This window comes from Doryrhamphus excisus, chromosome 6 (assembly GCF_030265055.1).
Source record: "Doryrhamphus excisus isolate RoL2022-K1 chromosome 6, RoL_Dexc_1.0, whole genome shotgun sequence".
NCBI lineage: Eukaryota > Metazoa > Chordata > Actinopteri > Syngnathiformes > Syngnathidae > Doryrhamphus > Doryrhamphus excisus.
This window is the reverse complement of record NC_080471.1, coordinates 16179160-16195245: the sequence shown is the minus strand read 5'-3', so window position 1 is coordinate 16195245 and position 16086 is coordinate 16179160. Positions and strand designations below refer to the sequence as shown.

The 16086-nt window shown below is 41.6% G+C and overlaps 1 protein-coding gene across 4 annotated transcripts in view; it reads right to left on the bottom strand.

The window, feature by feature from the left end:
- The window catches only part of scaper (S-phase cyclin A-associated protein in the ER), a 50296-nt gene that overhangs the window by 8966 nt on the left and 25244 nt on the right, over window positions 1–16086 (bottom strand). For all 4 annotated transcript variants that reach the window (XM_058074777.1, XM_058074775.1, XM_058074776.1 and 1 more), the window contains 6 exons: window positions 15736–15862; window positions 10147–10262; window positions 6345–6468; window positions 4578–4807; window positions 2643–2798; window positions 956–1190 (listed from right to left, as the gene is read on the bottom strand). In XM_058074777.1, coding sequence (XP_057930760.1) covers window positions 956–1190; window positions 2643–2798; window positions 4578–4807; window positions 6345–6468; window positions 10147–10262; window positions 15736–15862 — 988 coding nt within the window. The remainder of the gene's footprint in view (window positions 1–955; window positions 1191–2642; window positions 2799–4577; window positions 4808–6344; window positions 6469–10146; window positions 10263–15735; window positions 15863–16086) is intronic.

Sequence of the window (16086 nt, the reverse complement as noted above, 5' to 3'; positions counted from 1 at the left end):
AGTAATAAAACATTTTATATGTATATGTTCGTGGGAACATACTCGGTAGAAAGAGCATAAGTAAGCCAAATGCCATAAAACATCCCAAAACCAGCAGAGAAATGAGATGAGAAGAGAAGTTTACTGACAGTATTTATCAAACATGCCAGGGTGACAGAGCACCGTAAGATCATCACAACTCCACTCAAGAGTTTCAGCATGTTAGAGTTGTAAAATCTATAAACACAATACCTTTGACGCTAAACATTTTGTAAGGCCCCAAACCACTGCATAAAGTCAAAATAAATGAAATGTACTGCACAAGTCACAGTAGGGAAGCTGCTTTATATGTACAAACATCCCATTACAAATGTCTTAACTGCATTGTTATGTAATGGGATTGGCCGAAATTGTGACACAGGTGAGGGAACAGCATCATTTCAAGTTCTTAGAAATCACCTGAACATGACTGCGTGAGAGGAAACAGTGGTAAACTAATTTAGAGGTATATAAATAATTAACTGCACTGTCTGCACAGTGAAGCTGTCGCCGTTACCTATAGGGCTGCGTAATGTACGGCCCGGCTTACTTGCGCTCGTTCTAACCGCTGACCCACCCGGATCTAATCAATCCCAACAACAGACCTTGGGTCAGAGGTCACCTATGTTTATGTCCATAGGTTGCTTTTGTCCTGAGGAGAGAAACTCCACCTCTAATAGACGGGAGCCGGCATCAATCGGATAAGGTATACAGATCTTGTCAGTCAAGGAAGGATAAATATTTGTAGTTGTCTTTGTTGTTACACATTAATACTACTTAAATGAATATTAGGTTAGCCAAGGCTACGATGCATTCTACTTTCTCTAGAATGCGAGACAATAGAAAAATAAAAGCCAATTTTTGCTTAATAATACACCAATATAGTATTTTATTTGTAAAGCAATTTTGAAACCAAATATACAATCAATGTAGATACCTGGAAGGCGGAGAGGTCAAGCAGGGCAAAACTGTTGAGGAAGCGGATGCCTTGCAAAGCCACCTGGATGACCCCAAGGCTGTAGGGTTCCTGGCTCTGTGAGGAAGATTCTGGTACAAAGCTGTGCAGCAGGATAGAATACAGCGTGTGCACGACTCCCACCAGGTCTGTGGACTGCAGGAGGGTCGTCAACCCGGTTGGGTCCTGTCGCTTATTGTCAAAAATACTGGACCCTCTGGAGGAAGAGAGGGATGATGTATAGTCATAGATACAATCAAACATTGAAGTCTAGGGGTGTCCCGATACAACTGTTTCACTTCTGAAAAAGTCATTTTTTTAAAGTCGTAGTCGTTTTAGATGCAAGCCAATATAATATGATATTGTTCTTTAGGCTGATATCAATAAAGGATCAGGACACCCCTAATGAACACAAAACTTCAAGTTTCAAAGTCAGGACAATCACTCCCCCTCCAGCCACAGTCATACAAAGTACACAGAGTTGGTCTAAGAAGAAAAACGGGATAAAAAAGAAAGTAATTGTAAAAGGTCTTTAAAATCAATTTACATGCCGACAATCTAGAAAGTAATATTTTACCATACTTTTAATACAATAGCCTTTGGTGACAACCTACAGTTAACACAAACACCAGCAGCCCTGATACACAAGTGGAGGGTGTGTGACCTCTGGAAAGAACCCACAGTGCGTGCTGATACTTGACGTTAGCCAACAGGCCCTGTGTGAAGTATGCTGCTACGCTAGAACACAGCCTAATGCCATTATAATCCCCAGACACAGCAACTGGCAAGGGCCAAATATCCTACAAGGCCATTGAACACTCTCATACATGACGCACGGAGAATGATGGCAGAACTGGGCCTGTTTGTTTCTGTACTGGTGGCAGTTCAAAAGGATTCAAATGACCTTTACTTGTGCAGAAGCCATTAAAGTGTTTTAAAAGTAGTAAATTCAGTTGAAAGCTGCATTCTTTCACTTGCACCTTTCTCAACAAAGTTGAACTATATTGTCTTCTCAGAGGTCTGTCACTTACTGGACCATGTGTACTGTATATTATATCTGTGTTCTGCTATCTGCAAAAATTGAATTAACTTTGTTTAATCTTTGTTGTCTAGCTATCTACACACTTGCTTGGAGACTATAGATGGAACATGCACATATTTAGTTCATTGGCAATATGTAAAGGTCATCACGGAAAAAAAACTAAAAAAAAAAACTAACTAATGCTATTTGATATCAATATCGAGCATAAGAAAATGCATTGAGTGCATTCCTGGAAACACGTAACATCAAAGTATACTCCAGCTACGAGTGTCAGTGCTGCTTTTAAGTGAAGTGCAGTGGCGCTGGTGACCACTGGTGTGACTGTATGCTTAGCCTCTGTCAGCGGCGCCACTGAACCTCTCTTGAGTGGAGGTCACCGTAGCACACGTGGGTGGGCTTCCCCCCAAGCTGTAAGCTAAAGTTTATGGTGAGTGACAGAGCGCTGGGTCAAGTAGATGCCTATCTCTGCTAGCTGGCTGGCTGAAACGACAAGCTGGCTTAATGCAGAGTAACCACTGTCTTTGTGTAGACATGAGCTTTGACTTTATGGATCCTTGTGAAATTCGACACACGGTATGTTTGAATGATTTTAATGTTTGTGTTGACGAGAGATAGGGACATGCTCACCGTCCAGTCACGACAAAGCACAGCTTACACATGCTGTGCAATAGAGCTGAAGCTTGCTGGAGGAAAGCCGCCATCTTGGGGTGCTCATCCACAGGGCTTTGGATTGACAGGAAGCACCCATATAGCTTGTCAATTAAACCCATGTTGACCACATAGCTGGAAGTAGAAAAGAGGAGAGATGAATGGTAATATTCATACACTTGAATATATCTTCAAAAATATATCCTTCATCTCACCATGGAAAACAAAAAGCCTTTGCTGTGCATACTTCCACAGCTCTGCAGAGGAAAGCTGATACTTCACATAAGCCTGCCACCCACTATTACTGTGATATCTCCAATTTGTCTTTGCCACTGACAGGTCTCATGATCATGTTCCCTGCGGTCTTTCAGCCGCAAATCACTCTTAATAGTGTCATTACAGGGCTGTTGTGGCCCCTGTGCCAGCCAGGATTTGGGTCCCTGACAGTGTGCTGACCTGGGGCTGTCTTTCCGCAGCTGCAGTAGGCTCAACCTGCCTAACAAGACCTGTGACTCTTTGCCATTCCTGTGTAGATATCTACATTCAATAATTAAAATCAGTGAGGTTTATACATTTCAGACAATTCTATTGGAGGGACCAACTGTGTCTTTTCTCCATCCATCAATCCATCCATCTTCTATGCTGTTGAACCTCATTAAGGTCACGGGAGTATGCTGGAGCCTATCCCAGCTGACTTTGGGCGAGTGTCAAGGTACACCGTGGACTGGTCGCCAGCCAATTGCAGGACACATATAGACAATTAGCACTCTCATTCATACCTAAGGACAATTTAAAGTCAGCAACAAACAAGTCTTTTCTCCTTTTTCACATTCTGTATGTTTACAGGGCCGGTGTCCCAATACTTTTGTACATACATCTTTGTTTTCTCAGTCACTAACAGGAGAGCGCTTAACAGGTGAGTACGACCAGATTCCATGCAGGCCATCTGACACTTCAACCAGTTCCCATTATTTTGACGTTTTTCACTTTCACAGACCACCGTTGGCTGAAAGGACCCCTCCTGACTTTGACAGCTTTGTGCAACGGCTGTATGTTTGACAAGCTGCTTTGAGGTTGCAATTGCTGCTTAGCGCTGCATTATATGAACGCGAAACAAAAACATTTAGAACAATGCCAGCGCTCTAAAAGCACTAAAAGGAAAACTGAGAATCTGATAATGAGCAGAGAGGAAATTGTGATCTGCTCCCAGTGTGATATATGGTTGGGCATAATGAGAGTGTGAAGCAAAAGCTAAAAATGTTTTGATCTTTTGTCCTTTCTCACTTGCTAATACATTACAGAAGGCATTTGAGGTAAATCCTCTGGTCATACTCGGGATTAGCAGAGAAGATGCCATTTTTCTTAGGCCCTCCCCTGTCTCAAGGGTTATGATCAGGTTGGTGGATGAGAGTGGTGGCTCTTTGCAGCTGTCTCCAACTAGCTGAATCCTGGCTTGTGGGAGGGACGGGGGAAAGGCAGCACTCTTCCACAAGGCTTGTTCGTGAGGACTGGTCTGCCTTTCCTCATAGCTCACATTTCTCCATCACAGGCCGGCTTCTACAGTCCAGACCCACACATTGAGCTCCAACACCAGGTTCAAGGGGATGTTTCAAAGCCCTGCAAGTGCTCTTTGTTTACGCTACTTTGTGCCCCCTTCACAAGAAAGTGCTCCTACTTGAAATGTGTGCGTACAAGCTGGAAAAATGCCAGAATACAAGCTCATTCTCACACTACTCCCATTCTGACAAGACACCATTTGGTCAATTTCCAAAAGAGCTCACATTTTGTCAAACAATACTTCACATGAGACATGCTGCTAAACAAAACAGATTGATCAACTCTCAAGACCAGTGAAGAGGATATACTGAAAAGGTCACAGAGGAAAATTACATTATTAAATAGGACATACAGTACCTGATTAAGTCTTGTGTGCGAGTATTGAAGGACTCTGTGGCAGAGTTTTTGCCCTTAAGATCTGGCGAAGAAATCAGCATGCTTTCACTGTGTCCCGATTCTGAGGTGAGCGGCAAAAGGGACCCCATGATGGTGGCGGTGGTCTGCAACAAGCTCGTGGTCAAACCCTCAAAGACTTGTTTGTTAACAGTGCGGCCAAAGATGGACTTGTCCTCGTCTGGGACATAAAGCTGCAAGTAAAAACATGCAAAAGATGTAAGCATTAATTAAAGCAGAGGTATTCAAGAACAAGTACACTCTGTTTTTGTTGAAGAAATAATGCATTTTCCCACGTAACTGCTAACTTTATACAGTTTTGTGAAGACATTCATCATCTTCAGGTCACATGTATGTCGTAGACTACCTATGTTGTAAAGGATACAATATTCAATGCACAGTTTAAAGATGAACAAATTACAAAAGATTAGTGGACGTAAATTCAGACCAATGCCGACATGCTATGTAAATCCAATTAAAGAAGGGACTTGCTCATATAGCAAGGCAAAACCTTGCATACTAAGGCCCTGTCCTTGTTTTTTGGGTGAAACATTTGCATCCGGACAGAAATGGATCACTGGGTGAAAACTATGTAATACACAAGCGCACCTATGTGTGGCGCTGCAAACAAGATACATGTGACACACTAAACTATAGTAGAAGAAACAAATATTCAGGTATTATGTTAGCTTCTTGTCAAAGCTCTCACTTCCGGTCACATGACAACAATTGGTGACATTATTGTTTTTGTTTTCAGGTCTTCCTGTCTCAGAGCACACCATTTCAGGGCACCCAGAATGTAATTTTCATGTGGATAAGCAGCTGAAACAATAAAATATTTGGCTGTTTTGACCTGAAAATGTTTCAGTGCGGCTAGCCCCTAGTATATGGACACATAGAAACAATAAAAAAAAATGCCAAGAATTTGTGAGGGCACAAATAATGTGTCAGACAGGGGAAAACAGAAATTTGTCTACTGTAGCACCCCCTAGACATGTCAGTCAGCGAAGCAGCTGCTGGGATATGTTTTATATAAACTGAAGCATACAAGCCAAACTCTCCCTTTGTGCCCTAAGGAAACATGACTGCTTATGATTGGAACTCAGCACTGGAGAAAGAAGCCCCAGTAGGGTTCATGCATGCACCGCAACCTGGTGCCTGCGACTTGTCCTGTCTGTGTTGTGAGTGTGGGCCGGCACCAGTACATGTTTGCAGAGAGTGAAGTCGGCTTCTTACAGGGCGACGAAAGACAAAAACATGACATGTTGCCGAAGTGCAGCCTGGCTGAGTGTGTTCTCACATTCCCTTTGTGAAGTGGCTTGATGATGGTTTGTTAGATGATAACAGCAGAGCATGCACAAACAGTAACAAGGAAGGATTCTGCTGAAAATTTAAATGCGACAGTTCAGCCTCAATAAAGCCTGTACTGACTATGACTATTTGTGGTCAATAGAAATTAAATGCGGAGCTAATGATGCTGAAAAGGTAACGGAATAAGACAAAATAAAATTCACCTTTTATTAAACAAAGTTTGTTTTCTTTGTGATAAACAAGCCAATTTTGCCCGTTTTTTGTTAATTGTACCGAGGTACACTCCAGCAGTCATATGATATATTATGTAATTTAAGCAGACCTTGACTGTGACACTTGGTGTATCCGTGGCTTGTATGTCAAAATTCTGTTGCTAAGATTGTCAAATTGATTTTCATGTGTTGGAATGCACTGATTTACCGTTAGCTGATGCAGCAGTAGGTCCATGAGGAGTGCAATCTTGTTGCTAAAGAGCACATAGGAGCAGTTGAGGGGACAGCATGAGCATGCCAAGTAGTAGGTATTCACAGCTGCACAGAGAGACCTAACACAAAAAAAGACAACTGCAATTATTCATCACAGATTAAGGATTACTTTGTTATGCTATCGCATGGATGTCAATGTGTAGCCCCTAGCACTGACAGGACTATCTGCACTAATCAGGAAATTAAATACACCCTTCTGTATTTGTGCTTCCTTAACAGTGTAGTAGTTTGTCTCAGAGAGTCAAACATGTATCTCAGGGACAACACAAGAACACAAGTCAATTTTAGGGATGAACCATCCCATATCAGCTCGTTGATGAGGAGACTCCCCAATACGAGAGCAACACCCTTAAAGGAAAACAGCATTTTTTACCCCCATCATCCACAATCCTACCCATTGAGCATGTTTGAGATTCTCTGCAGCGTATATGGTATCTTTAATAGATGCCTCATACTCTCTGAAGTTGACTAAAATTATTATTTTTAGTCAAAACTATTGAAAATATATTGAATAATTTTAATGTATTGAATTGATTGAATGCATGCTTATTTTCTCTCATGATCAGACTTGAGTGAGTTGATCAGACATCAACTCACTTCTGGAGATAAGCTTGGCCTCTGGCATAACAATCAACTCACTCCACTGCTCATGTAACGAGCATGCAATTGCTTTGTAACACAGCTAATCGGGCTTGTCTTTAGTCATCTCTGAACAAATGAGGAGTCTATCAAAGACATGTTTGTGTTATGCCCTTACACCAGCTTGGACAATGAAGCATTGCAGCGATCTGTCTTTGGTTTCCCTCCCACCTAATTGAGCTTGATGTGGCCCGACACCTGATCGGCCCTCTCTGGGAATCTCAATAGCAATTCGTGACAGCTCAGTCTGCATTTTTTGAGAGACAATTTGGTAAAGTGCCACACCATCTTGTCTCGTGTTACGCAAACACATTGTTGGGTGTGCCGGTCAGCCCGTGGAGGCAAAATTCCTTTAGCTACACCTCCATGAGGATGTTCTTCACATGATCTCTACAATAATGATAATCATAGGTATTCTGCTATAAAATTACCATTCTGACAAAAACAGGAGATTTCATAGGGATAAGCGATATAATCTGCACACAAAATTAACCTCACAAAACCAGGGATTAACATTTTACCTGTGAAGCTTTTTTTTTTAATCCTCAGAGAATGTGGACAAGAGGTGGAGCTCACCTGATCAACTCTAACCGTGATCTGTTGCTGCCTGGGTGGTCACCAAGCTTTTGTATAATAGGAGACAGGCTTAGCAAGGTGGAGTTGACCTCTGCATTAAAATCTATTTGGCTCATCTTTTTATTGTGTACGATGCGCAAGATGAGTGTGAAGTTATTTAAAAGTGACAATATACCTTGTCATATAGATGTGTGATTTTGTTTTACTACACAAAAAGGCGTCTCAATGCGGTTGATAAGACAAGCATGTAAAAGGCTCTTTTTGTCACTGCCTTGATTTATCTACCCTGGGATCTATGCTCCTCAAGTCTCACATTTCTCACCCTCTGTACGCTTCCTATGTGAGCAGTCAAGCTTGGCAGGAGTAAACCGGCAGAAATCTGACCAACTTCCAGATCAGGTTGAGTCCCCGCCTCTTAAACAGGGCAAATTTGTGTTCAGGGGAAGAAAAAGAATCCTAAGCCAAAATAAAAAAGGAGGAGGAAATCCAGTTCTTGTGCTGTCAAACAATCCCTTCATTCTCCTCTATCTAAATGACATTTAATTTGATTCTGCTGCTGATCACTCTGATACCCTGAGTGCTTGCAGGACATCGACTCTGGTTGTCGCTCCATGCTGACCAGGTAGGAGGGGGTGGGGAATCTTATGAGGCATAACACAGCGTCATGCACACCCTCAAAACAAATGATGGAAAACATCCTGAAATAAAGCCACTGCTTGCGGGTCTGATTTCACAGGATACACCAGGTCATGTGAGACAAAGAGGTGGAAACACAGATTGGGTTAACACGCACATCCATGGACAACTAAACCCTTCTCTGGAGATCACCCAATGAAGTTGACATGATAACTCTACTTGTCTTTTCAAGTCAGACAGTACTCAGACACAAGACTTGCATTGTTAATGTAACTATATTTCTTGTGGTAGGTGGACAATGAATTGTATTGATATATGCTTCACACAGCCTGAAAGAGATGGCTACTTTGCTCCTCTTGTGTAAGTAAAACTACCAAAATATTAGAACACCTCTCAATATGATGCAGTAACAGTCTACACCTGCAGTCACCACGGTGTTATACCAGGGCATTTGCAGAGGCTTGCATACGAATTAGCATTAATTTATTAATGTAATGGTAACAAGATGGAATCAACCTCCCTGGGGAGCAATATGGAAGGAGCATCTCTGCAGCTGTCCTTTTTTTTGGAGGGGGAGGGAGTGATCAATATGACAGAGTCACTTGTAAACAGATAGTGTTGCACACACTAGTGTTTCCATGGCTGTCCATACACATAGTCAACCAAATTATAGTGACGACGTAGCTTATAGCTGTATGAGTGCTTTTCCAAATGTTGCTATGAACATTCTTTACTTTGGCACACCCTCTGTTATTAAAACCTTATCGACCATTTGAACTCTATTGTTTGATACAAAGAACTACTATGAAAACAACTTGGAATGACATCGGTCTTCTTCACTCAAATGACAAAAACTGCTTCGGTTAATAACATTTGCTTTAACGAAGAAATCTGGTGCACAGAATTCCATCAGATTACGATGATTGATGAAAGAGTAAAAGGAAAAAAAAAATCAATAGACACGTGACGCCCTTTAAAAGCCTTATAAATATAAGAATTTGTCCATTAGCAGGGACCACTAAATGCTAATGAATGGAAGCACAAGGCCATTCTGCTCCATTACACAGTTCTACCAGCCAGTAGGGCCATCCCTCTGATGTTATCTACTGGCAGGCCTGGTAAACACCAGACCCACAACTCAAAAATTATCTGTACTCTGAATAAGAAATGGGACTTGTGTGTTGCTAGAGTAAATTTCGAAACTTTAAGTATATTTTATTAAGACATCACCAAACACCAGTGATTTAGTGGATTACAGATGAAATCAGTTTATGCAACAGCAAAAAACAAAAATGAGCAGAAAAGAAAAATGAAGCACAGTGTTAAGACAAAAAGCCATTGGTAAGACATACTGGTATTGCTGCATTATTCCTCCTGTTGCCATCCTCCTCCTTTGATTAATTTACAAGCAAGCAACCTAGCGATGACACATGCATCAGGGCAGCACAAAAGACATTGATTGACATTAGTCTACAGCCAATCAGGATACAGAACACAGTGGTCAGTGCAGACTGATGACAGAGGGGAGAGAGAGACACTCAACTTAAAAGGGCCAGGCTCAGCCTGTAACAGCGTTCATACGGTGCAATAAAAGAAAAAAAAAGCTAAAACTATTCAGGGAAACGTGAACCCCAACAGAGCGAGAGGACACTGTCCAAAAAACTCCACTCAGATTCACACGAGACCCAATTCCAACCATCTAATGAGGTGTTTTCCCCCCAAAATTCAAATTGGTCCCCTGAGTCCAGTCGGAGATAAGTTACCGTTGATGTAGTACTGATTGGGATGTCGTACAACTTCATATCAAAAAATCTGAATTATCCCTTTAAGTAAGCCGCAACACAGCATCACAAATAAATACTGTACAATTAAAATGTGTTACTAACTTGAGTGGAATACGGGGAAGGGCGGTAGGCGATGAGGCAGCAGTGACAACCTGCAGGATTTGCTCCAGAGCTGATAGGCCGCCACCCACTTGGAAGGCTACTTGGTCTGCATTGTTCTGTAGAGGCAGAGAAACAGAGGTACATTTAGTGGACAGTGAGACATTGATTGGACAACGAGAGATTGCATGGATCTCACTAGGGAGGGAAACCTTCTTTCTCGTAAAGGGACACAGGATTGAAATGTAAAACAAAGTGATCCCTGAAGTATTCCTGTTAAATCTCAAAAGTGCACTGCCTAATTCAGACTACAACAGTCAATTTTTGGTAGAAGGCAAAGGCTGCAGACTTTGATTAGCACCATGGTGGTCTTAACGAAGGCCTCGCTAAAGAGGCAATGAGAAAATGTCAGACTAATAAATGCAGAACACACAGGATTATAACACAAGTGGCAACATACAGGTTCTGAAGCAAGTCTCCTGTCAACGGTGCAAAATTACATTTTAGCTTTGGGTTCATGTGTGCAACAATGAAATGTTGTAACAGAATGCTGTGAACCGAGGACCACCTATTTATGGGACAGTTTGGATTTCTTGTCTCCACATTCTCGGCCCCTGCCCTTGTGTGAAAACTTTCAACATTAAAACACCTTTTTCCACATTGTGTTTGTGCCTACGTTAATAGGAAAAAAAGAGCTGTAGGGTGTTGAAGCTATACAACCCACGCTTTGAACAATTCTAGCAGGCCATGTTACACTGAAGGTCACCCCTCCACCTAATGAGGTTAGAGACTCCTTAGTGCTATGACAGCACTAATATGCAGCCACTTCACAGCACTTTTGTTCAATAGATGGGAAGTTGCCAACAAGCCTGAACACATTGAGGGTGAAGCGCTTTGCCAAATTACAGATAAGCTCTTCATCTGTCACTCATGAAAGAAACTGGCTCCTTGATTCTGGTTTTGTACACGAACAAGACACGGGACACAAAAACCTAGACAAACACACAACAGACTTTTAGGCATTCAACATAATGAGAAATGTTTCAGAGGCAGTTTTGACTGTTTTGCAAAATGTCTTATTAAGACTTGCAGCAGTTTTGCCAGCAATAAATTGGGTTTCAGACACGGAGCTTGGCTTAAACCATCAACACACCTGCCTAAATGTTCCTTAGCAGAAAAGGCAGCTTTTCATAGCAGCTTATCAAACCATATTGAATAATAGGCTAAACAGGGCCTGCCCAGTCCTGGGCTTCTTCAGTAGAAACCACACAAGAAAAAGTTCAGCTAGTCGCTCAACTTTTCCGTTATGCTGACAGATTTATGTGTTGTGAAGATGGAGTGAAACAAACTGAAACTACCTGTCAAGGCTGACATCCACCACAATAGCCTGACTTTCCACTTTTGTGTCCTCATGGCCAAGATCATGTTGCAAACAGGAAAAAGGCAATTATGGAAAAGACGGTTTGTTGACATTTTATGGAATGTAAGAGAGCAGCAACAATTAATTATTGGTTAATTTGACTTTGTCAAATCTCTGTCATTACCCAACAACAAACATAACTAATGCCCATGCATGTGTGTGTTACAAGGGATGTAAAAAGCAGGAAGAGGACAGGTATAATGCTTAGTTATATATCAATGATATACAGTGGCTTTAATACAATAAGCCTAAACATAATTCTTTACCTTCTAAATTAATTTTTTAATTACTTTTTAAGTCCAAAGTTAATGACAAGAATGAGTAGCTAATTTATCAATTTTTGGCAGCACAGCCACGAAAGGCCAATCATTACGACCCCAGTTAGAAGGATGGCTTCTGAATAATACAAGAAGGAGAATCTTATTCAATTACTGGCCAGGGTCAACTATTGTTACCCCAGGTGATGGGAAGTCTGCAGCAGCTGGTCATTCCTAGTGCAGTGTCCGCAGACCAGCCAGATTGCACTTTGCATGCTCCTCCCACCAGACATTTTAATTATACCAAGAGGAGGGAAGAGCCTCGGCAGTCCCGTCTGACCAGCAGATGCACAAATGCACAAACAAGTGATCAAGGTCAAAGAAGACTGGATTCATGCACTCACTCTTTTACATTGGAAGTCATTTAACAGAGGAAAAGGAGTCAAATAGAATCCCCACATGAACGTTACTTCTCCACATGACAGCATTTGATTCATCTTATGTATCCACCGTAGCGTGATGTAATCAACTAGTCTTTATAATTTATATCGGTATAAGTAATTTTCGTATCATTGAAAGAAACAACATGATGTCATTGTCAACATTAAGAGATTATTCCTCTACAACACTACTAGAGCATCACAAAAAATATTAGTGATATCCCTTTTTATGCCGAAGTTAATGCAAATTATAAGTTCTGGAAAAAAATTACCTTGATTTTGGAATTTTTAGGTGGTTTAAGCAAGCAATTATTTTCTTTGTAAACTCGTTGGTATGCATTTTTAGTTGTGTTTGGATGCACCATCATAAAACCTACCAGTTCATATTTTCTGCATCTATGATTAACACGTAAATAAATGAAACCATTTGTAATGTAGTTGTGTTTGGATGCACCATCATAAAACATACCAGTTCATATTTTCTGCATCTATGATTAACACGTAAATAAATGAAACCATTTGTAATGTCAAAACCCACCTCTCAGGTTCCAACTAACATTTTCCTACCTGTTGGAACTTTTTTTAAACAGGCTCCAATTAAAAACTGTAATAAGCATGTGGCGCAGTACCTGATAAGGTAAGTGTGAGGTAAATGTGTGTGATGAAAAGAATGCAGCAGCTGATAGGAAAATTACGCTTCTCAATCACATAAGAGTATTAGTAGAATCGGGTTTGACACAAAATAAACCATTAGAGGCCACAGAGGGAGAAACAGGCCGGGGTCAGAGAGAGACGACGCGTAACCTCACGAGTGGGGGAGAGTTACGGGGTGGGGCTCAAACAGCAGTGCAGGAGGGGAGTGTCGGGTGTTGTCTACGGATTTAGCAGAGAAAGTGGAGACTGAATCAGATACGGGGGAGAAAAACAAATCTGTAGGTGAGTCAGTGACATGAGAGATGCTTGTTAGGTCAAATAATCTAAACGGTCCAGACTTGAAGTGACTCAGGGGCCAGACAGCCATGCTGACGGAGACTCTATTTATTTGACTTTGTCCAGGGATTACAGAGGAAAGTGTTCCTCCGACTGCCTCATTTGCCAGTCATGCTTCCCCATCGCTGTGTTTCTATGGAGGTGACGGTGGAGAAGAACTTGACCAGATGAGCTTTTAAATCAAAGTGCAAGACAAAGTCAAAGAACCCCACTGTCCTTGATTTGCTTCAATACCAGAAACACTAGTGGTGAATGGAGCACATCTCTTGTGGCCCACTGACCCTTGACCTCCTGCTAAAGTGTGGGTGGAGCTGAGAGGAGGGCTCCTCATGTAGTGACAGCTTGTGAGCTACTCACATCACACTGGACTCCTCCTCTCTACTTACAACCCACTTCAACCACATCTTTCAGGGTCTCTAGGGAAATTGGACAACAGCATCTCCGGCTATTACCGTTGTCACTGATGGGGCTCAATCTTTCTATACTAACGCCCACTGATACACACTAGGATGGTATAATGGCGTAAACCGCAACTTGGCAGGAAATTTATGCCTCATTACAGGAAGTGAGCTGTATATTCTCCTCATCATAAACATGGTGGCAGGTGTCTCAATGCCTTCCTACTGCCCAGATTGATGTGGGTTTTACAGTTAAAGTTTATACATGAAAAAGGTCTGAAACCCAGGTTTCAAATGAACACTTAATAGAATCAAAGTTTCTCTAACTGTAAATTCATTCATTCATTTTCTACCGCTTATCCTCACAAGGGTTGCAGGCGTGCTGGAGCCTATCCCAGCGGGGTACACTCTGGACTGGTTGCCAGCCAATCACAGGGACAACCATTCACGCTCACATTTATACCCAATTAACCTAGCATGTTTGTGGAATGTGGGAGGAAACCGGAGTACCCGGAGAAAACCCACCCATGCACAGGGAGAACATGCAAACTTCACACAGAGATGCCCGAGGGTGGAATTGAACTCGGGTCTCCTAGCTATGTGGCCTGCGTTAACCACTCAACTACCGTGCAGCCCCTACCTGTAAATTATAAACACCTAAAATGTTGAGTTTACTAATGCTTATCGTATCCCACTGATATAATCCACTGACACAGGTAAACGTTTGTAGGGATTGGTCAATTTTTGGGCCATGGTGCTGAATGGCTAGCACAGGATCGGCTGTGGCTATAAAGCCTAATTTGTAAAGCTTTGTACTCAGAGCTCTTGTTGGCCTTCAGAATACACTTAGAGACATCCTTGTACCTCAGATTAGGTTGGCCAGGAGATCTTTTTCTAGAAGTAAGATCACCGTAGAGGATGTCTTCTTGGTACACGACCATCTAACATCCAGCGCACATGGCTAAGACAACCATGTGTACATGGTGGGAGGCCAATATGCCCAAGAAAATTTGGCATTTTGGCCCTTCATGCTGGGGATTGGGCTGTGTTTGGCTGTATGAACTCCAAGAGTGGTAACATAGATTTTCTACAACATTGGTATTAGAAATGTGGTAGTTATACGTGTTTTGCAAGACTAACCGTGTTTAAAGAACTCTGGTATACCACTGACTGCGGTGGGAAAAGGTTAATAGCAACTCCAGACATCGATGAGCTTGTAATTTCCACCCCAATCCCTGTATGCACACACTATAATGCTACACAGACAACCGCTTATTTACACAAAATAAATGTGTTAAATACATACATTAATAAATTAATGAATGACTTGCACAATGCAACAGTATTTAAAAAAATGTGGCAGGAGGAATCAAAGTTTGTTTACAGGTGTTTTTTTAAATTTTACCATGTTTCTTCATTCAATTAATTAGCAAATTACACGCTAAATTACACACTAAAATGGTATGTAACATTATTTACAGAATGACGGAACCATTATCATGGGAAAGCTTGGTGAAAATACACAAGATTACTTTGCAAATGAATTGAAAATACAAAAATGTGCCATGGGACACATTGCGGTGGTCTATTATCATGCATTTGTCATTCAATAAGAACAACCATTTATTCAATGCTTCCCAGAAACACAATAAAAAAAAAATCTACTGACCAAATGAGCAGCGTCGGAGTGGTACAAGCCAAGCAAGACATAAAGACAGTGCTCGCTCTCGTGCCAGGAAGCCCCTCTATTGGTACCAGGTGCACAATCAAAACATGGTTAACATGGTCTTCATTAGCCAATAACCAAAAGCAAGTGGCTTTAGAGTAAGTGATACTTAGGAGGGTGAGACAGAGGGAGACGAAGCCAAACACAACTAATGGCCGAGGAGACATGGCCAGCGTCTGGCCTGACCTGCATTCGGCTGCAGACGGTTCAGCCGAAAGCCAAGCTTAAAGAGCGTGGTGGCCACTAAGGCCAGGGAGGGAGGCAGTAAAGGCAACATAGAAAACACTGAATTACATTTTATGTATAGTATATGTGCAATTGAAAAGCTAATTTATATAATCCAATCACATTGCTGGTCTACCTGCTTCTCAAGGATGCGCGAGATCTCTCCTAAAGTTCGGTCCAGACTGGACACTTTGTTGTTGGCCCACTGCCCATTGTCTTGGCCCTGCAACTGCTTCAAAAGGTCCTTCACGAGGCGCTGCAACCTAAATATAAAAGGACAATACAACTTCAATGTGAATAATAAGAGGATTTATTAATTTTACCTAGATTCACCAAAGAAGTTGACAGAAATTATGACAAACAAAGGGAATCTTTAGAATTATTTATTACTTATTTCATCTCATTATGTCAAACATTTTTGTCAACATACAAACTGCAAGATTGTTTGTAAACTAACTACTCTCCTTTCTTCTTAGATTTGTCATTT